Source organism: Octopus bimaculoides, chromosome Z (genome assembly GCF_046866305.1).
Source record: "Octopus bimaculoides isolate indiv1 chromosome Z, ASM4686630v1, whole genome shotgun sequence".
In the NCBI taxonomy this organism is placed as follows: domain Eukaryota; kingdom Metazoa; phylum Mollusca; class Cephalopoda; order Octopoda; family Octopodidae; genus Octopus; species Octopus bimaculoides.
The window spans coordinates 20283856-20302205 of NC_142944.1; the positions used below are offsets into that span (position 1 = coordinate 20283856).

At 37.8% G+C, this 18350-nt stretch overlaps 1 protein-coding gene across 3 annotated transcripts in view; it reads left to right on the forward strand.

Annotated features, from left to right (window-relative positions):
• LOC106873141 (TOG array regulator of axonemal microtubules protein 1) overlaps nucleotides 1-18350 on the forward strand; it is a 111036-nt gene that overhangs the window by 31852 nt on the left and 60834 nt on the right. For all 3 annotated transcript variants that reach the window (XM_089364926.1, XM_089364927.1, XM_089364928.1), the window contains 4 exons: nucleotides 7511-7597; nucleotides 8942-9114; nucleotides 11156-11337; nucleotides 16547-16803. In XM_089364926.1, coding sequence (XP_089221052.1) covers nucleotides 7511-7597; nucleotides 8942-9114; nucleotides 11156-11337; nucleotides 16547-16803 — 699 coding nt within the window. The remainder of the gene's footprint in view (nucleotides 1-7510; nucleotides 7598-8941; nucleotides 9115-11155; nucleotides 11338-16546; nucleotides 16804-18350) is intronic.

The window sequence follows — 18350 nt, forward strand, 5'->3', positions numbered from 1 at the left end:
TGAGCATGTGTGTGTTTCAAAAGAGGGAGGATGAGTATATACATATAGGCGCATGTACGTGGGTGTGTGGGCGTGCATGTGTATGTATGGACTGGTGCGCTTACACGAATACTATGCACACTTTCACTTCCTTACCTTTACTCCCTCCCCTCACTTAGCGGTCATTCTAATAACTCTTTTATCTTAATAACGGTCAGTCACACAATAATTTCCCTTTGTTTAACGGTCATTTTCATAGCATTTTTTTTTCGATGGCCCGATAACTGAAGAGATGGCAGCATGGGTTTCCGCCCCAACATCTGAAACTCAGAGTTTTATCATGGCTACCAAATAATTGTCACATATTATTTACAGATAAATTCCTCTATTTACATAATATCGAGGTCTCTTTCTTTCTTTTGTTGTCTTACCTTTTCTGACAATATATATATATATATATATATATAGTAGAACAAGTAGAAAGATATATTTTCAATGTGTAAATATTGGACAGTATATATATATATATATATATATATAGGATAAAATCCTTTTAAGAGCAGAAACATTTGTCGGCAACCAGCCATGAGAATTGAACTCTCACCCCACTAATATCCAGTTAGAGGGCTTACCTCTAAGCTAAACTGCTGACCAACAAATTTTTCTGAAATTTTAGAAGTTATAAAATAATCTAGAAATGCTAGATGTCATATAGATTACATCATATGTAAATAAGTTCGTTTCTGAAGCATTGAAATGTATTGTGGAACCTTTATATATACTGTTCAGTATTTATGTGTTGAAAAATATATCTCCCTACTTGTTCTACAATACATTTCAACACTTTAAAAACAAACTTATGTTTGTTTACATATGAAGTAATATATATATATATATATATATATATATATATATCCTCGCTGATGCATCAATGTGTTTGTAAGGGTGCAGGAATGGCTGGTGCCTTGCCCCGATTTGTGACTGAACAAGTTGGAAAGAATCCTTTTCCGCTTTTTGTGGAAGGGAGGAAAGCCACTTGTGAAGCGCTCTGTCTGCTGCCAGAAACCGCTAAAGGGTGGGCTAGGGATGCCTTGGCTGAGGATGCGAAAATTCGCGTTAAGGTTGAGGCACCTTTAGCTTTACCTGAATGGAGAGCAGGTGTGGTCACCGCATGTCCAGTTCTACCTTCCGCAATTAACGTCCTTAACGGACGTTGGTAATTGGATCAAGCAGAGACCTAGGCTTGGGGACTGGTAATTGGAATGCTGACAGGCACTTCAGCTACTCTCTCAGGCGGGCAATGCCGGCAACAGGAGTTCCACCGCAAATTTTTATGGCGGGTTAGTGGGATTTAGGTCCGAAGACGCCTTGGGGGAGACCCTGGGCTACGATGAAAATCAGTTGACCAACCTGTTCAGGAGAACTTTCGGGCCAGGGTATCTGGACAATTACCAGAAATCCCTGGCTTGGCAGTGCTTCTGTGCGGCGTTACCTGTTCGTGATAACTGTCAAGGCACGGAAGTGCCGTATCGCCGACATGTCTGAGGTGCGGGCAGGACAGGGAAACCGTCTTGCACGCATTCGTCGAATTTCCGGAATTAACAAGACTGATAGTTTTCGAAGAACAACTGTTGTCATCAATGGGAAGAGTACGGCTACCAGCTGAATCTATCATCAAGATTGTGCCACCTCCTTCCCTCAACAGGGAGAGGAAGGCTTGCTTTTCCTGCGTAGTAGCCATACTGAAAGAAACGGTATGGAAGACGCGTGTAAGAGGCATAGTGATGGATACCTTTGTATCTGGCCAGGGGTTAGTTAACTTTTTTGTTACCACCTCAGTAGTAAGATCAGGCTGGAGAAGAGGTATCTGTCACGAGACAGATTCATGAGAAGATGGAAGCCTGTGGCGAGGAAGCTGGGAGTGTTTGGCACCAGGTAAGTGGGAGCCAAAAACAAGGGAAAGAAAAAGCAAGGGGTCTACCCTGGTGGTCAGATGCCTATCCTTCAGGAAAGCCATTACAAATTGTATCTGTAATGAGCGATACTTCAATCGAACATTGTAAATAATTTTTATTGTGTATTTAAAATTGTAAATATTTAATCGATACAGCTTCTTCACCCCTTTTATGTTTGTCTGTCCTTGTTCGTCCCCTCTTTGTAATGCCTTTATGGCAAATATTTATGAAATAAAGAAGCTTACTTCTGAAGCATGTGGTCTTGGGTTCAATTCTACTGTGTGGCACCTTCATTAAGTGACGTCTACTATGGCTCTGTGTTAACCAAAGCCACATGAGTGGATTTGGCACTCAGAAACTGAAAGAAACCTGTTGCCTATCTTAATATATAAAGCTGAAGTTGTGTGTCTGTGTGAAGCCTTTTTGAAAGTTTATAGAAATTCACATTTTCCACTTTTCCGTAAAAATTTTTTACATCAATGGAATTTTCTCGATGTGAACTTTCCAGTGCAGTAATTAGATTTTAAAAATTTCGTTTACTTTGTGTGATTTAAGGGAGATTTGGCTGTTGTTTCTAGCAACTTTTATATTTCATCCCTTCTACCTGGAACGCCATTCTTACACACGCGCTCAACATAAAAATATAGAGAGTAAGAGTAAAAGAGGGAGAGGGAGAGAGAGAGAAATTGATACATACAACGTCATAGATTAAACTTTCATCTCAGTATTCTAAAGAATACTGAGAAGATACGTAAAAGCACACACAACCACACATACTTGACCTGTGACAACAACATACACATTGCTCTCAATCTCTATTCATTTCTCCCCCTCTTCTTCTCTCGCTCTCTCAAACGTATACACGTGCAAGTAAACACAATCATTCACATCGTGGTATATTTACAAAACATTGATGGCATAACTACAGAGTTGTATCCCCCAACTTTGGAAGGTCATAACTTTCATAAAAATGAATATTTTTTAATGAAATTTTCTATGCATGTATTATTTATTATGTAGATTCCAAATATACAAATTTCGGTGAAAGTGTTTTGGAAGGGGGTAGGGTATAATATTCGGAAATTCCACTTAAATTCCTCTTAACTTCCAGGAAAATGAATATTTTTTCATGAAATTTTGTACAAATGTACCTTGATGTATGTACATTTCAAGCATGTAGGAATTTTGAAGGAAACAACTGCAGGTTATTTTTGAGAAGTGTTCCCCACTCGGTGGTGTTTTGGAGCAAGTCGTCCATATTTGTTTCATTTTTCTCCATTATGTGCTTATGTGTATCCTTAGATGTCTAATGAAGTAATAGGCAGTGAAGAGAAGCAGTCATAAGAAAACTTTTAACTACCCCTATTCCTTTCTCTCCCCCTCTCTACCTCTTCTTCTCTCGATCTCTCAAAAGCATACACGTGCAAGTACACAATCATTCAGTAAAATATAACTCATGTTCGTCAATGTTTTGTAAATTTACCACGATTTTCACTAGGGTGTTAGGATTAGGGTTTTAGGGTTAGGGTTTAGGATTAATGTTATGGTTACGTTTTTTAGGGTCAGGGTTAGGGTTAGGGTTAGGGTTTAGGGTTAGTGTTAGGGTTAGTGTTAGGATTAGGTTTAGGATTAGGGTTGGGTAATCGTGCGGGTGTTAATCTGAAAATTTACAGATATGTGTAAAGTACCGACCCTGCTATCTATTATAACTTTTGTTGTTCTGTTTAATGTATACATAGATTATGCCTCCAAAGAAGAGAGTTTGCTGTGGAAAGACAGCAACCGGTTTAAAATGACAGCCACAGACTGCAGCAATTCACTACATTCCAGTAGCTACTTTGAACATAATGCAACACCTTCTGCCCAATCTAATAGAATTCTGGCAAAACTGTTTAGCAACAGATCACCAGCAATTGCTTCATCACAAATTGCCATCCTAGCTCCTGTGAAAAGGGATTACCCTGCTATGTATAATCAGGGCAGCGCAAAAAGTTGTTTTGCACAAGCATTTCTATAACCAATTACACGGATGAAATTTACGTATGCTTAATAATTTTATGCAAAACAACCTTCAGACTTTCCCTATTAATTTCATCGTCTTTTGAATTATGAACATATTTGAATTATGAACATATTTACATCATAAGGGTTTTTTCGTTGTAAGGCTTTCTTTTTTAGTTGATTTTCAGCTAGCAAGACTTATCGTAGATGGCATAATAAGTCACACCCGGACAAGGTCGGGTTATACTGCTAGTATATATATATATATATGGGAGAATTTACGAAAAAAACAACAGACGAAGACAGGTGGTGTAAACAACAAATGGATGTATTAGTTTAACGCTCGGGAATAGAGAAAGTCTTTGACGTTTCGAGCTACGCTCTTCAACTGAAAGGAACAGATATATATATATATATTTATTTATATATATATATATATATATATATATATATATATATATAGATAGATAGATAGATAGATAGATAGATAGATAGATAGATAGATAGAAGAATGTAAGCACAATGACACACACACACACACACATACATGTGTGTATATATATATATATATATATATATATATATATGTATATAAATATTTATATATATATATATATATATATATATATGTTGTATAATATATATATACATACAAATATGTGTTTGTGTGTATTATAATATATTATAAACATACATATATATATATATATAGACTGCTGGAGTTCTGTGATGCAACCGATCTTATGGTCTGCAATACCAACTTCAGGAAACCTGCCAGTCACCTAGTCACCTACCGCTCCGGCAGACACTCTAGCCAAATCGACTACATCCTCGCCAGAAATAGGGAAAGAGGGTGGCTTATAAATGCCAAAACCTACCCTGGCGAAGAATGTACCCCACAACATAGATTAGTAGTTAGCGACTTTGGGATCAAGGCAAAATGGGTGCCCAGAATTAGACAGGCTTGGAGGAGAAGGGTGTGGAAGCTTAAAGACCCTGCAAACGGACAGAGACTTAGAGACAAGTTACTTGAAGCATTTAACGAAATAGAAAGGGATATAGCATCATACAACGTGGAAGACAATTGGAGATTTCTGCGGGACAACCTGTTGAAAGCCACCGACCAGATTTGTGGGTGGTGTAAGGTCCCCTCCCGACCCAGAGTAACGTGGTGGTGGAACAAGGAGGTAGACAGGGCTATTAGACAAAAGAAACAGGCTTGGAAGGAATGGAAGAAAGGTGGTAGCAGGGAATTGTACCAATGTGCCAGAAGGGAGGCTAGGCGACAGGTTTATTTAGCCAGAGGGGAAGCAGATAAGGAAAGATTTGCCAATGTTCTGCGCCGTGAGGACCAAAGACTCGAGGTATTTCGTGTTGCAAGACAGTGTAGGAGAGAGAATAGTGATGTTGTAGGAGAGAAATGTGTTCGCATGGATGATGGTACGCTTGCACTAAATGAGGATGCAAAGAAAGAGGTCTGGAGATGCCACTACGATAGATTGCTTAATAAAGAGAATGAATGGGAGAAAGAGAGCCTGCCGTATGTCGACCCAATAGAGGGACCAGCTATCCGAGTTGATAGTACCAGGGTAGATAAAGCAATTAAGAGTATGAAGACCGGGAAAGCCCCCGGCCCATCAGGAATCACTGCAGAGATGCTCAAAATATCTGGCAGTGTTGGCTATAGCCTAGTCACCCGTATTACGAACCAGGTGATACACGAAGAGTCATACCCAATGACTGGTGTAGCAGCATCATAGTCAACTGCTACAAAGGTAAAGGTGACGCTTTAGATACAAATAATTACAGAGGCATCAAGCTGTTAGATCAGGTTATGAAAGTTATGGAGAGGGTCATAGCCCAACTAATTAGGGAGCGAATCAATTTAGATGAGATGCAGTTTGGGTTCGTGCCAGGTAAAAGCACTACTGATGCCTTATTTCTAGTGAGACAGTTGCAGGAGAAATACCTAGCTAAGGATAAACCTCTGTACCTGGCTTTCGTTGACATGGAGAAAGCCTTTGACAGGGTCCCCCGATCCCTTATCTGGTGGTCAATGAGGAAACTTAGGATAGAAGAATGGTTAGTGAGAGCTGTGCGAGCCATGTACAGAGATGCTGCCAGTAAGGTGAGGGTTGGAAATGAGTACAGCAATGAATTCCGGGTAGAGGTAGGGGTCCACCAAGGTTCCGTCCTCAGCCCCCTCTTATTTATCATAGTCCTCCAGGCAATCACAGAGGAGTTCAAGACAGGTTGCCCCTGGGAGCTCCTCTATGCTGATGACCTTGCCCTAATTGCGGAGTCACTATCAGAACTAGAGGAGAAGTTTCAAGTGTGGAAGCAAGGTCTAGAATTGAAGGGCCTTAGAGTCAACCCAGCTAAAACCAAAATCCTAATAAGTAGGAAGGTAGATAAAACACAAACCCCTTCAGGTAGATGGCCCTGCTCAGTATGTAGAAAAGGAGTAGGTAGTAACTCTATAAGATGTACCCGGTGCAAGCTATGGACACATAAGAGGTGCAGCAACATCAAAGGCAGGTTAACTAGCAAGTTAGTTTTTGTTTGTGGCAGATGTTCAGGTGCAATAAAGACTGTAAACAAACAGGAAACAACTTCTATCTCATTCCAGGGTGAAAAACTAGAGGTAGTCGATAGCTTCCGCTATCTGGGCGACCAAGTTAGTAGTGGGGGTGGGTGCGCTGAAAGTGTAGCTGCTAGAATAAGAATAGCCTGGGCAAAGTTTAGAGAGCTCTTACCCCTGCTGGCGACAAAGGGACTCTCACTCAGAGTAAAAGGCAGACTGTATGACGCATGCGTACGAACAGCCATGCTACATGGCAGTGAAACACGGGCTGTAACTGCTGAGGACATACGGAAGCTCGCAAGGAATGAAGCCAGTATGCTCTGTTGGATGTGTAATGTTAATGTGAATACCCGTCAGAGTGTAAGTATCTTGAGAGAAAAGCTGAACATTAGAAGCATCAGTTGTGGTGTGCAAGAGAGACGATTGCGCTGGTATGGACATGTGGTGAAAATGGATGAGGATAGCTGCGTGAAAAAGTGCCACACCCTAACAGTTGAGGGAACCCGTGGAAGAGGTAGGCCCAGGAAGACCTGGGCTGAGGTGGTGAGGCAAGACCTTCGTACATTGGGCCTCACCGAGGCGATGACTACTGACCGAGACCTTTGGAAATGTGCTGTGCGTGAGAAGACCCGGCAAGCCAAGTAAGATCGTTGCCAGTGCCCCTGGACTGGTTCTTGTGCGGGTGGCACATGAGATGCACCATTTTGAGCATGGCCGTTGCCAGTACCGCCTGACTGGCCTTCGTGCCGGTGACATGTAAAAGCAGCCACTACACTCTCGGAGTGGTTGGCGTTAGGAAGGGTATCCAGCTGTAGAAACTCTGCCAAATCAAATTGGAGCTTGGTGTAGCCATCTGGTTCACCAGTCCTCAGTCAAATCGTCCAACCCATGCTAGCATGGAAAGCGGATGTTAAACGATGATGATGATGATGATGATATATATATATATATATATATATATATGTATAATATATCTGAAAATATTTTTTAGATTCTAAAGACAAAGCATTTTGGGCAAGTAGCAAAAGTCATGAAGATTTGTCAAAGCATTCCCGATCAAAGTTATTTCCAATCAATAGTGAGTTGTTTTCCTTTGCTTATTAACTTTTTAAAAATTTAATAATTTTTCTTTTTAAATTACAGTTTTTTTTTTTTCCCTTCTCACAAATTCTTAAAATTACAAGTACTACTAATTGGTGCACATTTTTAATTTCATGCATCAGATTTAATGATTCCATTATTAATCCAGACATTGTGTATCTAAGGCAGCATCATCAAATTTGTCCTTCCCATTTTCAAAATTTTAGAGTTTGCTTTGAGTGGGATTTGGTTACTATTTCTAGCAACTCATACAGATGAGTGAAACAAGCTCACCTATTTGCTTCACCCACTTATATGGTTAACACTTTGAATAAAGCTGTGTATGATTCTCAGCTTTTGGATTTGTATGTATTGCAATTGATTAAATATAATCTGCTAAATGCACATAACTGTTATATCAAAAAACTCTGGGACACTTATCCAACTGAAACATGTGTTGGAATGGAATACGAAGAAAATACTTTTAATAAATAAATTCTGAAGATGTATAATTCTCCATACTCCATTATAATATGTATATGTGCATATATATATATATATATATATATATATATATATAAAAATATATATATAATAAAAGAGGAATGTAAAAATACATTATGAAGGATATATCATAAACAATTCATAGTTATTTACAAATATATCAATGGTCAAATATGTAATCATAAATTTCATAAAGGAATGTATATAATTATGAATAAATCACAGTTATAATGGAGAGGGTTGCAAAATCCCTTGCATGTCTAGAAATAGCAGTCAAAGCCACCATAAGGCCACTATAAGCACTAATATTCAAAACTCGTGGCTCGATTTACTGGTCTTTTCTTATAAATGCTGTACATGATGTTGGAATTCAGAATTTGAATGTGTAGATAGAGGTTGACACATTATTCTTGCCGGTCGGGACACATGTAAACCCCAAGGTATTTTTTTTGTGTCTATTTGTATCTACAGGAATATTCTTCTGAAGAGAAGAATGGAACCTTCAGGTTCCTAACTTTGAAATTGCAATAGAGAATTAACCTTTTATTTTAAGTTTCGAACTTTGTCATGTCACCCGCCGACAGCTTTATTGTGAAGAGATAGAATATGAGTGCTTATAAGTACCTTATGGTGGTTTTGACTGCTATTTCTAGACAAGCAAGGGGTTTTGGAACCCTCGCCATTATAATTGTGATTTATTCATAACTATACACATTCCTTTATGAAATTTATATATATATATATATATATATATATATATATATATTTCTCATAATGGTGAATTTATCATGAATGTGTTTAATTGGGAATATTTTATTTGTCAATATGGTAATTATAGCAAAAGATGTGGATGATTCGCCCATACCCATGAAACCAGCTTTGGCACGAGGATCTGCTTCCAGCCGCAGTTGCAGCAGCAGCAGTAGCAGCAGTCGCAGTGAAATGCAATTATTTTCCAACTCTCCTGATATCAATCACTCTTCCTATACTGCATTTGGTACTCCTGATGAGGTTAGTATATGCAGTAATCTTCTGATTCATAGCATAGCACAAAGACAGGAATAAAATATGATAGGAAATGTTTATTGTCCTAGAGATGGCATTAGCTTTGGTGTGGGTTGGATTGTTGGTTATGCTTTCTCGTGTTGGTGGTGCTTTTGGCAGCAGCAGTAGCAGGTGTTCCTCAGGAGGTAATCGACCATTAATGATTAGGAATTGAGACATCACAATCCTTACAATTTATGAGTAGGAACTAGTGGAGGAGGCCAAATGCTACTCAGCTAGATATAGTCAGTGTCTTCTCTATTAGTTTACATGGCTCTGGTACCATAGTTTTAAATGAATGGTGGAAACTCCACTATTCAGGTGTTACGTCAACTTTATCTGCACAAGCAGGAGTCGGGATGCTCACAACCCCCAGCTATCAGATTTATATGGAGTGGAAACCATTAAGTTGGAGGGATTCCCTCCTGAAGCTTAGGTGGAAGGAAGTAGTAGTAGTGGTGGTGGTGGTAGTAGTAGTAGTAGTAGTATCTGTTGTTGTTCTGCTTGTTGAGTATATATATACCTGATCGGTCCTTGTTGAACTGGCTTTGGTATAAAGAGATACCTATTCAGACTTGTACTACCCACATTGAAGACACATGTCCATTGGTTTGTCTTCAATCATCATTAACTTGGATATTGTGATTGCTATTGCTTTGATTTTATACATATTTAAACATACTGTCCCAAAAATTTACGGCATGTGGTTTCAGTTTTAGAGAGAAAGAATTCTGCTATTTTACTGAGTAGGATTTGATTGTGATATCAGACAAATTGGCTGATTGCATTGGTTTTCCTAGCATTGGTTTTCCTAGCACTGATTTTTTTTATTTTTAGAAGTGAGTGTTAATGGAATTGGTGAGCATTGTGATAATGAATGGCTTGGTTGATTGTTCATCAATAGAAGAATACGAACACTTTTTGAGCAAAAATCCTTAACTTTGTTAAAGACCATTAAAATTTTGGTGGTAATATTAATAATCATAGGAAGGTGGGGAGCTGGCTGAATAGTCAACATGCTGGGCAAAACACTTGCTGGGATTTCACCCATCTTTACGTTCTGAGTTCAAATTCTGCTGAGATCAGCTTTGCTTTCATTCTTTCTGGGGTCAATAAAATAAATACCAGTTAAACACTGGGATCGATGTAATCAACTTAGACCCTACCCTGAAATTTCAGGTTTTGTGCCAAAATTTGAAACCATTATTAGTGATTATAGGAAAACATTGATTGAGCAATGGAATAAGTGTCATCTGAATTTAATTATACCTCTTTGCTTTCTGATTTTAAACCTCAAGTTAGCTTTGTCTTTTATCTTTTTGGGGTCAATAAAATAAAGAACCAGTTGAGCACTGGTAGTAAGTTTAACTTTTGTGGGCTGACAGGGTTGGAATTACACAAAAGGCCATTGGGGTCCCCTTTTATTTTTGTGCATTTCTACACTATCCATAAAGTAATATTAGTTTAATCTTGTATATGTGCATGTGCATGATACAGTATGAGAAATTTAGAACTTTTTTTTATAGTTTATAAACTATACATGGAGCACTAAATTTAAAATATAACAAAAAGAAAAAAAGTATATCGATTTATACCAGTACAAATATGAAGAAAATTGACTTACAGTTCATCAGATTATCTGCAAATAGAAGAGAAAAAAATAATTTCACAGAAGGCCAATGATGTCCAGTTGGACCCCAATGACCATATTTTATGCTATAACATCCATATGACTGGAAATTTTTAACTCAAAAATTTGGATGTGCATACATAAACTATTGACAATTAAAGTCATGAGACATAGAATCATTTAAATAAAAAATGCTGGGGTCTCAAGGGACCCTGCTGGCCCATGAAGGGTTAATCGACTATACCATCACCTAAAATGCATGGCCTTGTGTTACTTTTAGTAGAAATTAGTGTCAGTGATGATCATGGAGATGAAATCATATTTTTATTATAATTTTAGTTGCTCTTTAATTTCTTTTTTGTTTTCCAACATTGCTAGATGCAAAGCTCTTTGAAAAACATAAGAGACAGTGCTTCAAAAAGACGAGCTGAAAGACTGGAGAAAAGTAGCAACTCTGCAGACATGTTCCAGAGTTTCAGCTCCAGTGAGAGAGAACACTGGAGTGATTTTCATGATAAAAAAGATGACTTGAAGAAGAAAGACAGTTTAACAACAAAACTGTAAGTATTATCTCTTATGAATTAGGTGGCAAGCTGGCAAAATTGTTAGCATGCCATCTTTACATTCTGTGTTCAAATTCTGCTTGGACTAACTTTGCCTTTCATTGTTTTGGAGTTGTTTAACCCTTAGGAGATGACATGGCCAATCCATTGGCCAAAATGTCATACGACAAAGATGACTGGGCTGATCCGTCAGCCCAATAATACAAGCATTGAGGTTAGCTTGCTTCTCACATTTCTTGCTCATCTGGGCTTCTCAATGGTGGCTTCCATGATAGTTTCCTGTGTTTTGTGATTTTACATTGATATTTTTGTGTTCCAAGTGAGCATCGTGAAATTTCAACATGTCCAGCAGTGACACTAATGAAAATGTTCTTAGCGAGTCTGATTTCTCCCAGCCTAGCAGTGAATGACTCTGAAACTAGTGAAAATGACCAGGAAAGTAATGGAGACAATCAAAATAAACATGGTGATGATAATGTTGTGAACCCTTGGCTTAGGATTAGGGATACTGAACTAGATAGAGAATTCTAAGAAAATATAGGGTCTAGAAATATGCCACAAGGTATAAGCATCCCAGAAGAATATTTTATGCTGCTTTTCACATAGAATCTCATTTAAAAAATAATTGTATGCCCTCTATAGGATTTGTGAAAAGGGCTCTGTTTACTTGGCACCGAAACTCCAAATGAGGGTCCATCTCCAAAGGGTTAAATAAGTACCAATCAAGCACTGGGGGGCAATGTAATTGATTAGCCCCACCCTGCAATGTTTCAGGCCTTGTGCCTATAGTAGAAAAGATTATTTCTCATTAATTTCAATGACAATTTCTTAATAAGACATGACACTATACACGATATCAAATATTTGACATAGTTACCTAAAAAAAACACATGTATTCAAATCCATAGATGAACTATAAATCCTCTTCTTCTGCCAAAGAAATCTAAAATAGTTGGGATAATTTTTTACATTAGTAGTTGCTTTTCCTATTAGAGTAACCATTATATTCTAAAAGTAACCATTGAACCTTAATAATGGTCAGAACCTGCTGCTAATAAGGAAAGCTGAAGCAAGCAGAGTTATGTCTTACATAGAGACAACATTACTAGAAAACACAGGAATCGATCCCAGTATCTCTTGCATGCAAAGCTAGTACTCTACCATCTGAGCTAATACTGCAGAGAAGGTGCATGACTCAGTGGTTAGAGTATCAAGCTCACAATCGTGAGGTAGTGGGTTCAATTCCCAGACCAGGCTGCATGTTGTGTTCTTGAGCAAGACACTTTATTTCACATTGCTCCACTTCACTCAGCTGTAGAAATGAGTTGCGACATCACTGGTGCCAAGCTGTATCAGCCCCTTTGCCTTTCCCTTGGATAACACTGGTGGCGTGGAGAGGGGAGGGTGGTATGCATTGATGACCACTGGTCTTCCATAAACAACCTTGCCTGGACTTGTGAAGGGGAACTTTCTAGGTGCAATCCCATGGCCGTTCATGACCAATGGGGGTCTTTACTCTTTACCCTAGAGACAATATATATTAAAATGGCTATACCAAGATCAGCTTGCTTTGCTGTGAGATTAGCAATTCAGTAATTAATCTCACTGCCACTGTACCTCTTGAACACATTGCTTATTGCATCTATACCAACAAATATGTTTTGTTTTAATCTTTGATCCATCATTCAAGCAGAATGAAAGTCACTTAACCCTTTAGCATTAAAACCAGCCATATTCGGCCAAAATATTCTGCCTCTTTTTATGTTCAAATTGGTCAGATCCAACATCTCACACCTATCCTACAATACCATTCAAAAAAATAAACTATCACATCATTGAAATCTTGAAGCTATGAGATCATGTCTGATTAATTGAAAACAATGTGAATGAATAAGCATTATATTTGACAGAGTAATTTGAATGTTAAAGGCTTAAACCAGACATACCCAGCTCAAATATTCTATCTACTTTATGTTGAAACTGACCAGATCCAGTCCCTCATACCTACCCTACAATGTCATTCTAAAAATAAACAATCACATCATTGAAATTTCAAAGCTATGAGATAATGCATGATTTATTCAAAAGAATGTGAATAAATAAGTATTACATTTGACAGGGTAATCTGAATGCTAAAGGGTTAAAACATATCTGTTTTTAGTAGTATAACATCTCCTTTGTTATATCCAGTGCCATATCAAGGTTTGGGCACAGGTCTAGGGGTCAATTCTAATCTATGCATATTAGGGTCCAGTGCACTAATTTGTCCAGGGACCTAGAATGCCAGTAGTGGTGGTGGTGGGACAAATATGGACTTAAAGACACACACACACACACACACACACACACATTCCTGATAGGCTTCTTTCAGGTTCCGTCTACCAAATCTACTCTCAGGCAATAGTAGAAGACACTTGCCAATGCCACACAGTGGGACTTAATCTGGAACCATGTGGGCTTCTTTCAGTTTCTGTCAACCAAATTCACTCACAAGGCTTTGGTTGGCCCTAGGCTATAGCAGAAGACACTTGCCCAAGGTGCCATGCAGTAGGACTGAACCCAGAACCATGTGGTTGGGAAGCAAGCTTATTGAAAAATTCATGTAAATGGACATGGAAAGTAGTACCTTTGATGTCCAGTTAAATTTTTTACTGACATACATTCAGCCTGTCATTTCAGTTAACATCGCACATCCTATCGCTCATATTCAATGCATTCCTTTTCAATTACAATAAGTCTTCTTTCTCTTGCATGCATCATTACATTTCTTTCACCTATAGGATGGCTTTCATATGAAGGTGCCTGGCTCAGTGGTTAAGGTATTAGGCTCATGGTTGTGAGTTCGATTTCTGGTGGTGTGTTGTGTCCTTGAGCAAGACACTTTATTTCACGTTGCTCTGGTCCACTCAGCTGGCAAATATGAGTTGTCCCTGTAATTCAAAGGGCTAGCCTTGTCACATCCTGTGTCATGCTGAATCTCCCTGAGAACCATGTTAAGGGTATTCATATCTGTGGAGTGCTCAACTACTTGCATGTTAATTTCACAAGGAGGCTGTTCTGTTGATCAGCTCAAGTTGTTGCAAACAACAGAATGCCACTTAGTTCACATGAAAAGTGAAAGCTTTTTCTTAAAACAGAAAACTCAGTGTATGAATTTCTTCTTTTTCATCATCATCATCGTTTAACATCCACCTTCCATGCTAGCATGGGTTGGACAATTTGACTGAGTACTGGTGAACCAGATGGCTGCACCAGGCTCCAATCTGATTTGGCAGAGTTTCTACAGCTGGTGCTTTTACGTGCCACTGGCATGAAGACCAGTCAGGCGATACTGGCAACAGCCACGCTCAAAATGGTGTAGTTTACATGCCACCTGCACAGGAGCCAGTCCAGCGGAACTGGCAACGATCTCGCTTGAATGTTTTTTCACGTGCCAGTAAGGCGACGCTGGTAACAATCACGCACAAATGGTGCTATTTACGTGCCACTGGCACGGAAGCCAGACAGCTGCTCTGGCAATGATCACGCTCAGACGGTGCTCTTAGCACTCCACTGGTACAGGTGCCATCACAATTTCGCTTGCCCCAACAGGTCTTCGCAAGCCAAGTTTAGTGTCCAATGAAGGAGAGGTTGGCTTTTTGTCAGTTGTCGAATTTGGTTTGATTTTGATGACATTAATCACTATTCTTCCAATAGCTCCACCTTCAGCTTGTAGAATATATCTTTTACTTTTAGAAAAACCAACTGAGCAGATCATTGATATCATTTATGTCTTGTTAGTTCAATGAGTGCATGTGACAACAGGTATCAATCACTCTTTGCTTATATCACCTGAGCAATTCAGAATTCCTAAATTTCAAGCAAAAATATTTTCCCAGACAATTGTTTTGAATAATATATATTAATGTTTAATGAGATCAATGAATTGACCATAATAAAAGGCTTGAAATATCGATAACTTGTTTTCTGAGAACACTTCAATTGTTCAATGTTATTAGGCTTCTCTCTTCTCTCCTGTGTTATAGTTTAAATCCAAATATGCACTGTTAAACATGCACTGTCATGATATGGCAGTTTAATGTGATTTGGATATTGAGCTCTAATTCGTATGATAACATGTCATGCATAAAAGCACAGTGTGTGCATGTACACACACACACACACACACACACACACACACACAGATGGATGGATGGATGGATGGATGGATGAATGGATGGATGGATGAATAGACTGACAGACAGACAGATAGATAAATACACACTGTGATTTTATGCATGATATGTTACCATATTAATTAGGGTTCAATATCTAAACTGCCCCACCCCACTCTATATATGTATCTATACATTTACAACATTTTCCAGTGCATAAAATGCACTCTTGCATAAACCAAACTCCTACTTTTTTATGGAAAAAACAAATTTTATACATTTCATCATACACTCATACACTCGGTGTCCCCATCTACAATACAATTGCATTAGACAAATGAAAATCTTTTGTTATGTTTAAAAATTACAAAAAGCGTGTCTTATACAATAGCATATACAGTAAACTAAACCAGTGCTATGAGCACAGTGTATCACTACTAATGGGACACAAACGGTTAACTCTTTGTCAGTCAGTTGACTCTTATCCAAGAGGTAATATTTATCCCCACTTAAACATGGGTGTTCAGTTAGAACAAACTATACTGTGGCAGCTGCCATGAGAGAAACTCTCATGTTGGCTTTTTGATGCAAAATGTATGCTTGTTTATATTGCTAGCAGGAAGATAAATCCCTGTCAACTCCATTGCCAAGACCACCTGTTCACATGATTTCAACCTTGTTTGGTCTTGTCAATGTTGGATACTCAACAGCTTGAGATAGCAGTGACTCATCTCCCCACCACAGCGATATAGAGGGAAACAGTGCCAGAACAGGCGCTGGTGTTGTGATTTGCCAGTAAGCTGGTTCTGTATCTGAAACTCAGGAAATATACATTTAGTCACTTAAAACTCTCGAATCTTAGAAATGGGTTTTCTGTTTAAATTTACAAACATGAATAAATAATTGATAAAAAAAATTGCTGTTAAATATTTTAATTTGTGTTTTTCCATAACACAAACCTGTGAACAGAAGAAATGTCTTTTGGCAGAACTTATTTTTACATTTGAATAAATTGTTTTCCTTTTTTATTTATTATTTTTTTAAATCTAAAGGTCATCTGAGTCTTTATTTGATGCCAAGCCAAACTTGACTAGGAATAACTCAATACGATCTAGACACCAACATGATTATATAAATGAAAACATAAAAGTCAGTCAGTCGCCAGATAGTTCTTCAGTCACCAGATCTCATAGTAAAACCTCAGAAGTATGTGTGTTTGGAAAAGGCTATGCTGAGGATTCATACACTGACATAAAAGCAGGTGGCGCCTCTGGTAATAAAATGAAACATCAAAAGAGGGCCAGTAAAGGTAAATATTAAAAATGGATATTTTTTTTTTTTATTAGAAATTCCGAAAATGTTTTCTTGATATTCTTGATTTTAATTGCTTTCTTGGGCAGTGTGAAAATATTCTTGTTTAATTTGTAAATTTTTGTCCATTTTAATTTTAACTGCTTCTGTGATGTAACAATTTGCAGTGTAGCTTATAAGCTTTTATTGTTTTGTTGTTTCTAATGAACTTAAAAGTTTTAAATATAATTTTTGACTATTGTTTAGGAATTTTTTTTCTTTTAACAAAAATGATCAATTTAAGAAATAATAATAATGTGGATGTCATTTATATCTTTTACCATTTTTTAACTTTTGGAAACTTGTTTCTGTAGAGGAAGTATGATCCAATGAGGAAGCCACTACATGGTCACATGACCTGCTAGAAATAGTTACCAAATCTCCCTCAAATCACACTTACCTTAAAAATGAAAAGTCACACACATTGGGTAATATAGAACTTTGCATACAAACAAATTGGATAGTCATGGCTGGAAAGCTTTTGATCATAAGTTCACCCATTCAAAGCCCACTTGGAGATAAACAACATCACAGTTTTCTAAAAAACGTTATCAAAAAGTGGTTAACTTGGTAGCATTACAGCTATTCTGAAAAGTGATTTGCTGACAATTTTAACCTGAATTGTTTCATTATAGTGTTAATGTTCACCAAATAGAAATTGATCTGTGAATCAATAGAAATTGATTTGGTATAAATAGAAATTTATGCCTGTGCATAAATAGAACATTGAAACATTTCTATGAACTATACAACTTTTTCATCCTAAGCTCATTAAAAATATCATTTTCAATGATCTTAAAATTAAGATGATCAGAATGACATTATGGAATTATTTAACATTATAAAATTGAAACTATATACCTCAAAATCATTAACAAACTTTGAAATATTGAAAAAAAAAACATTCATCCTCAAGGATAAAGTTAACAGTTTGAAGACTTTGATTTGATGAAAAAACCTATCTTAGATATCCGATTTTGTGAGAAGACATATGGAAAGTTAGTGAAAACATCAAAACACATTAGGTAGCCGTGTTATAGACATGTAACTTGAAAAGGCTGAAAAGTCAAAATGAATGAATTCAAAGAGAACACATAAACCAACATTGTTGGTCAAAGGATAAATTGTCTAAATCCATTTAGAAAGATCAAAATCCTTATTACATGTCCCCCACCACCTCTCTCTCTCTCTGTCTCTGACTCTATTATTGCCCCAGGCCAACCAAAACCTTGTAAGTGGATTTGGTGTATAAAAATGCACACACACATACACACACACACACACACACATGCAGTAGTAGGCATCTGTTGGTCTCCAAAGACCATGGATCTTCACCCGAAGAAATTCTATCAGCTGCTGATGGCAGTTCAGGGTCTGTTGTGACTGTATAGGCCCACACGGGAGTTGCAGTCATGCATACATTGATTGTATTGGAAGGAGCTTTCTGCCAGTGCTACTGACTTTTCCTTCCTTTGAGTATGTTTCTTGTTGGTGGTCAGATCCTGT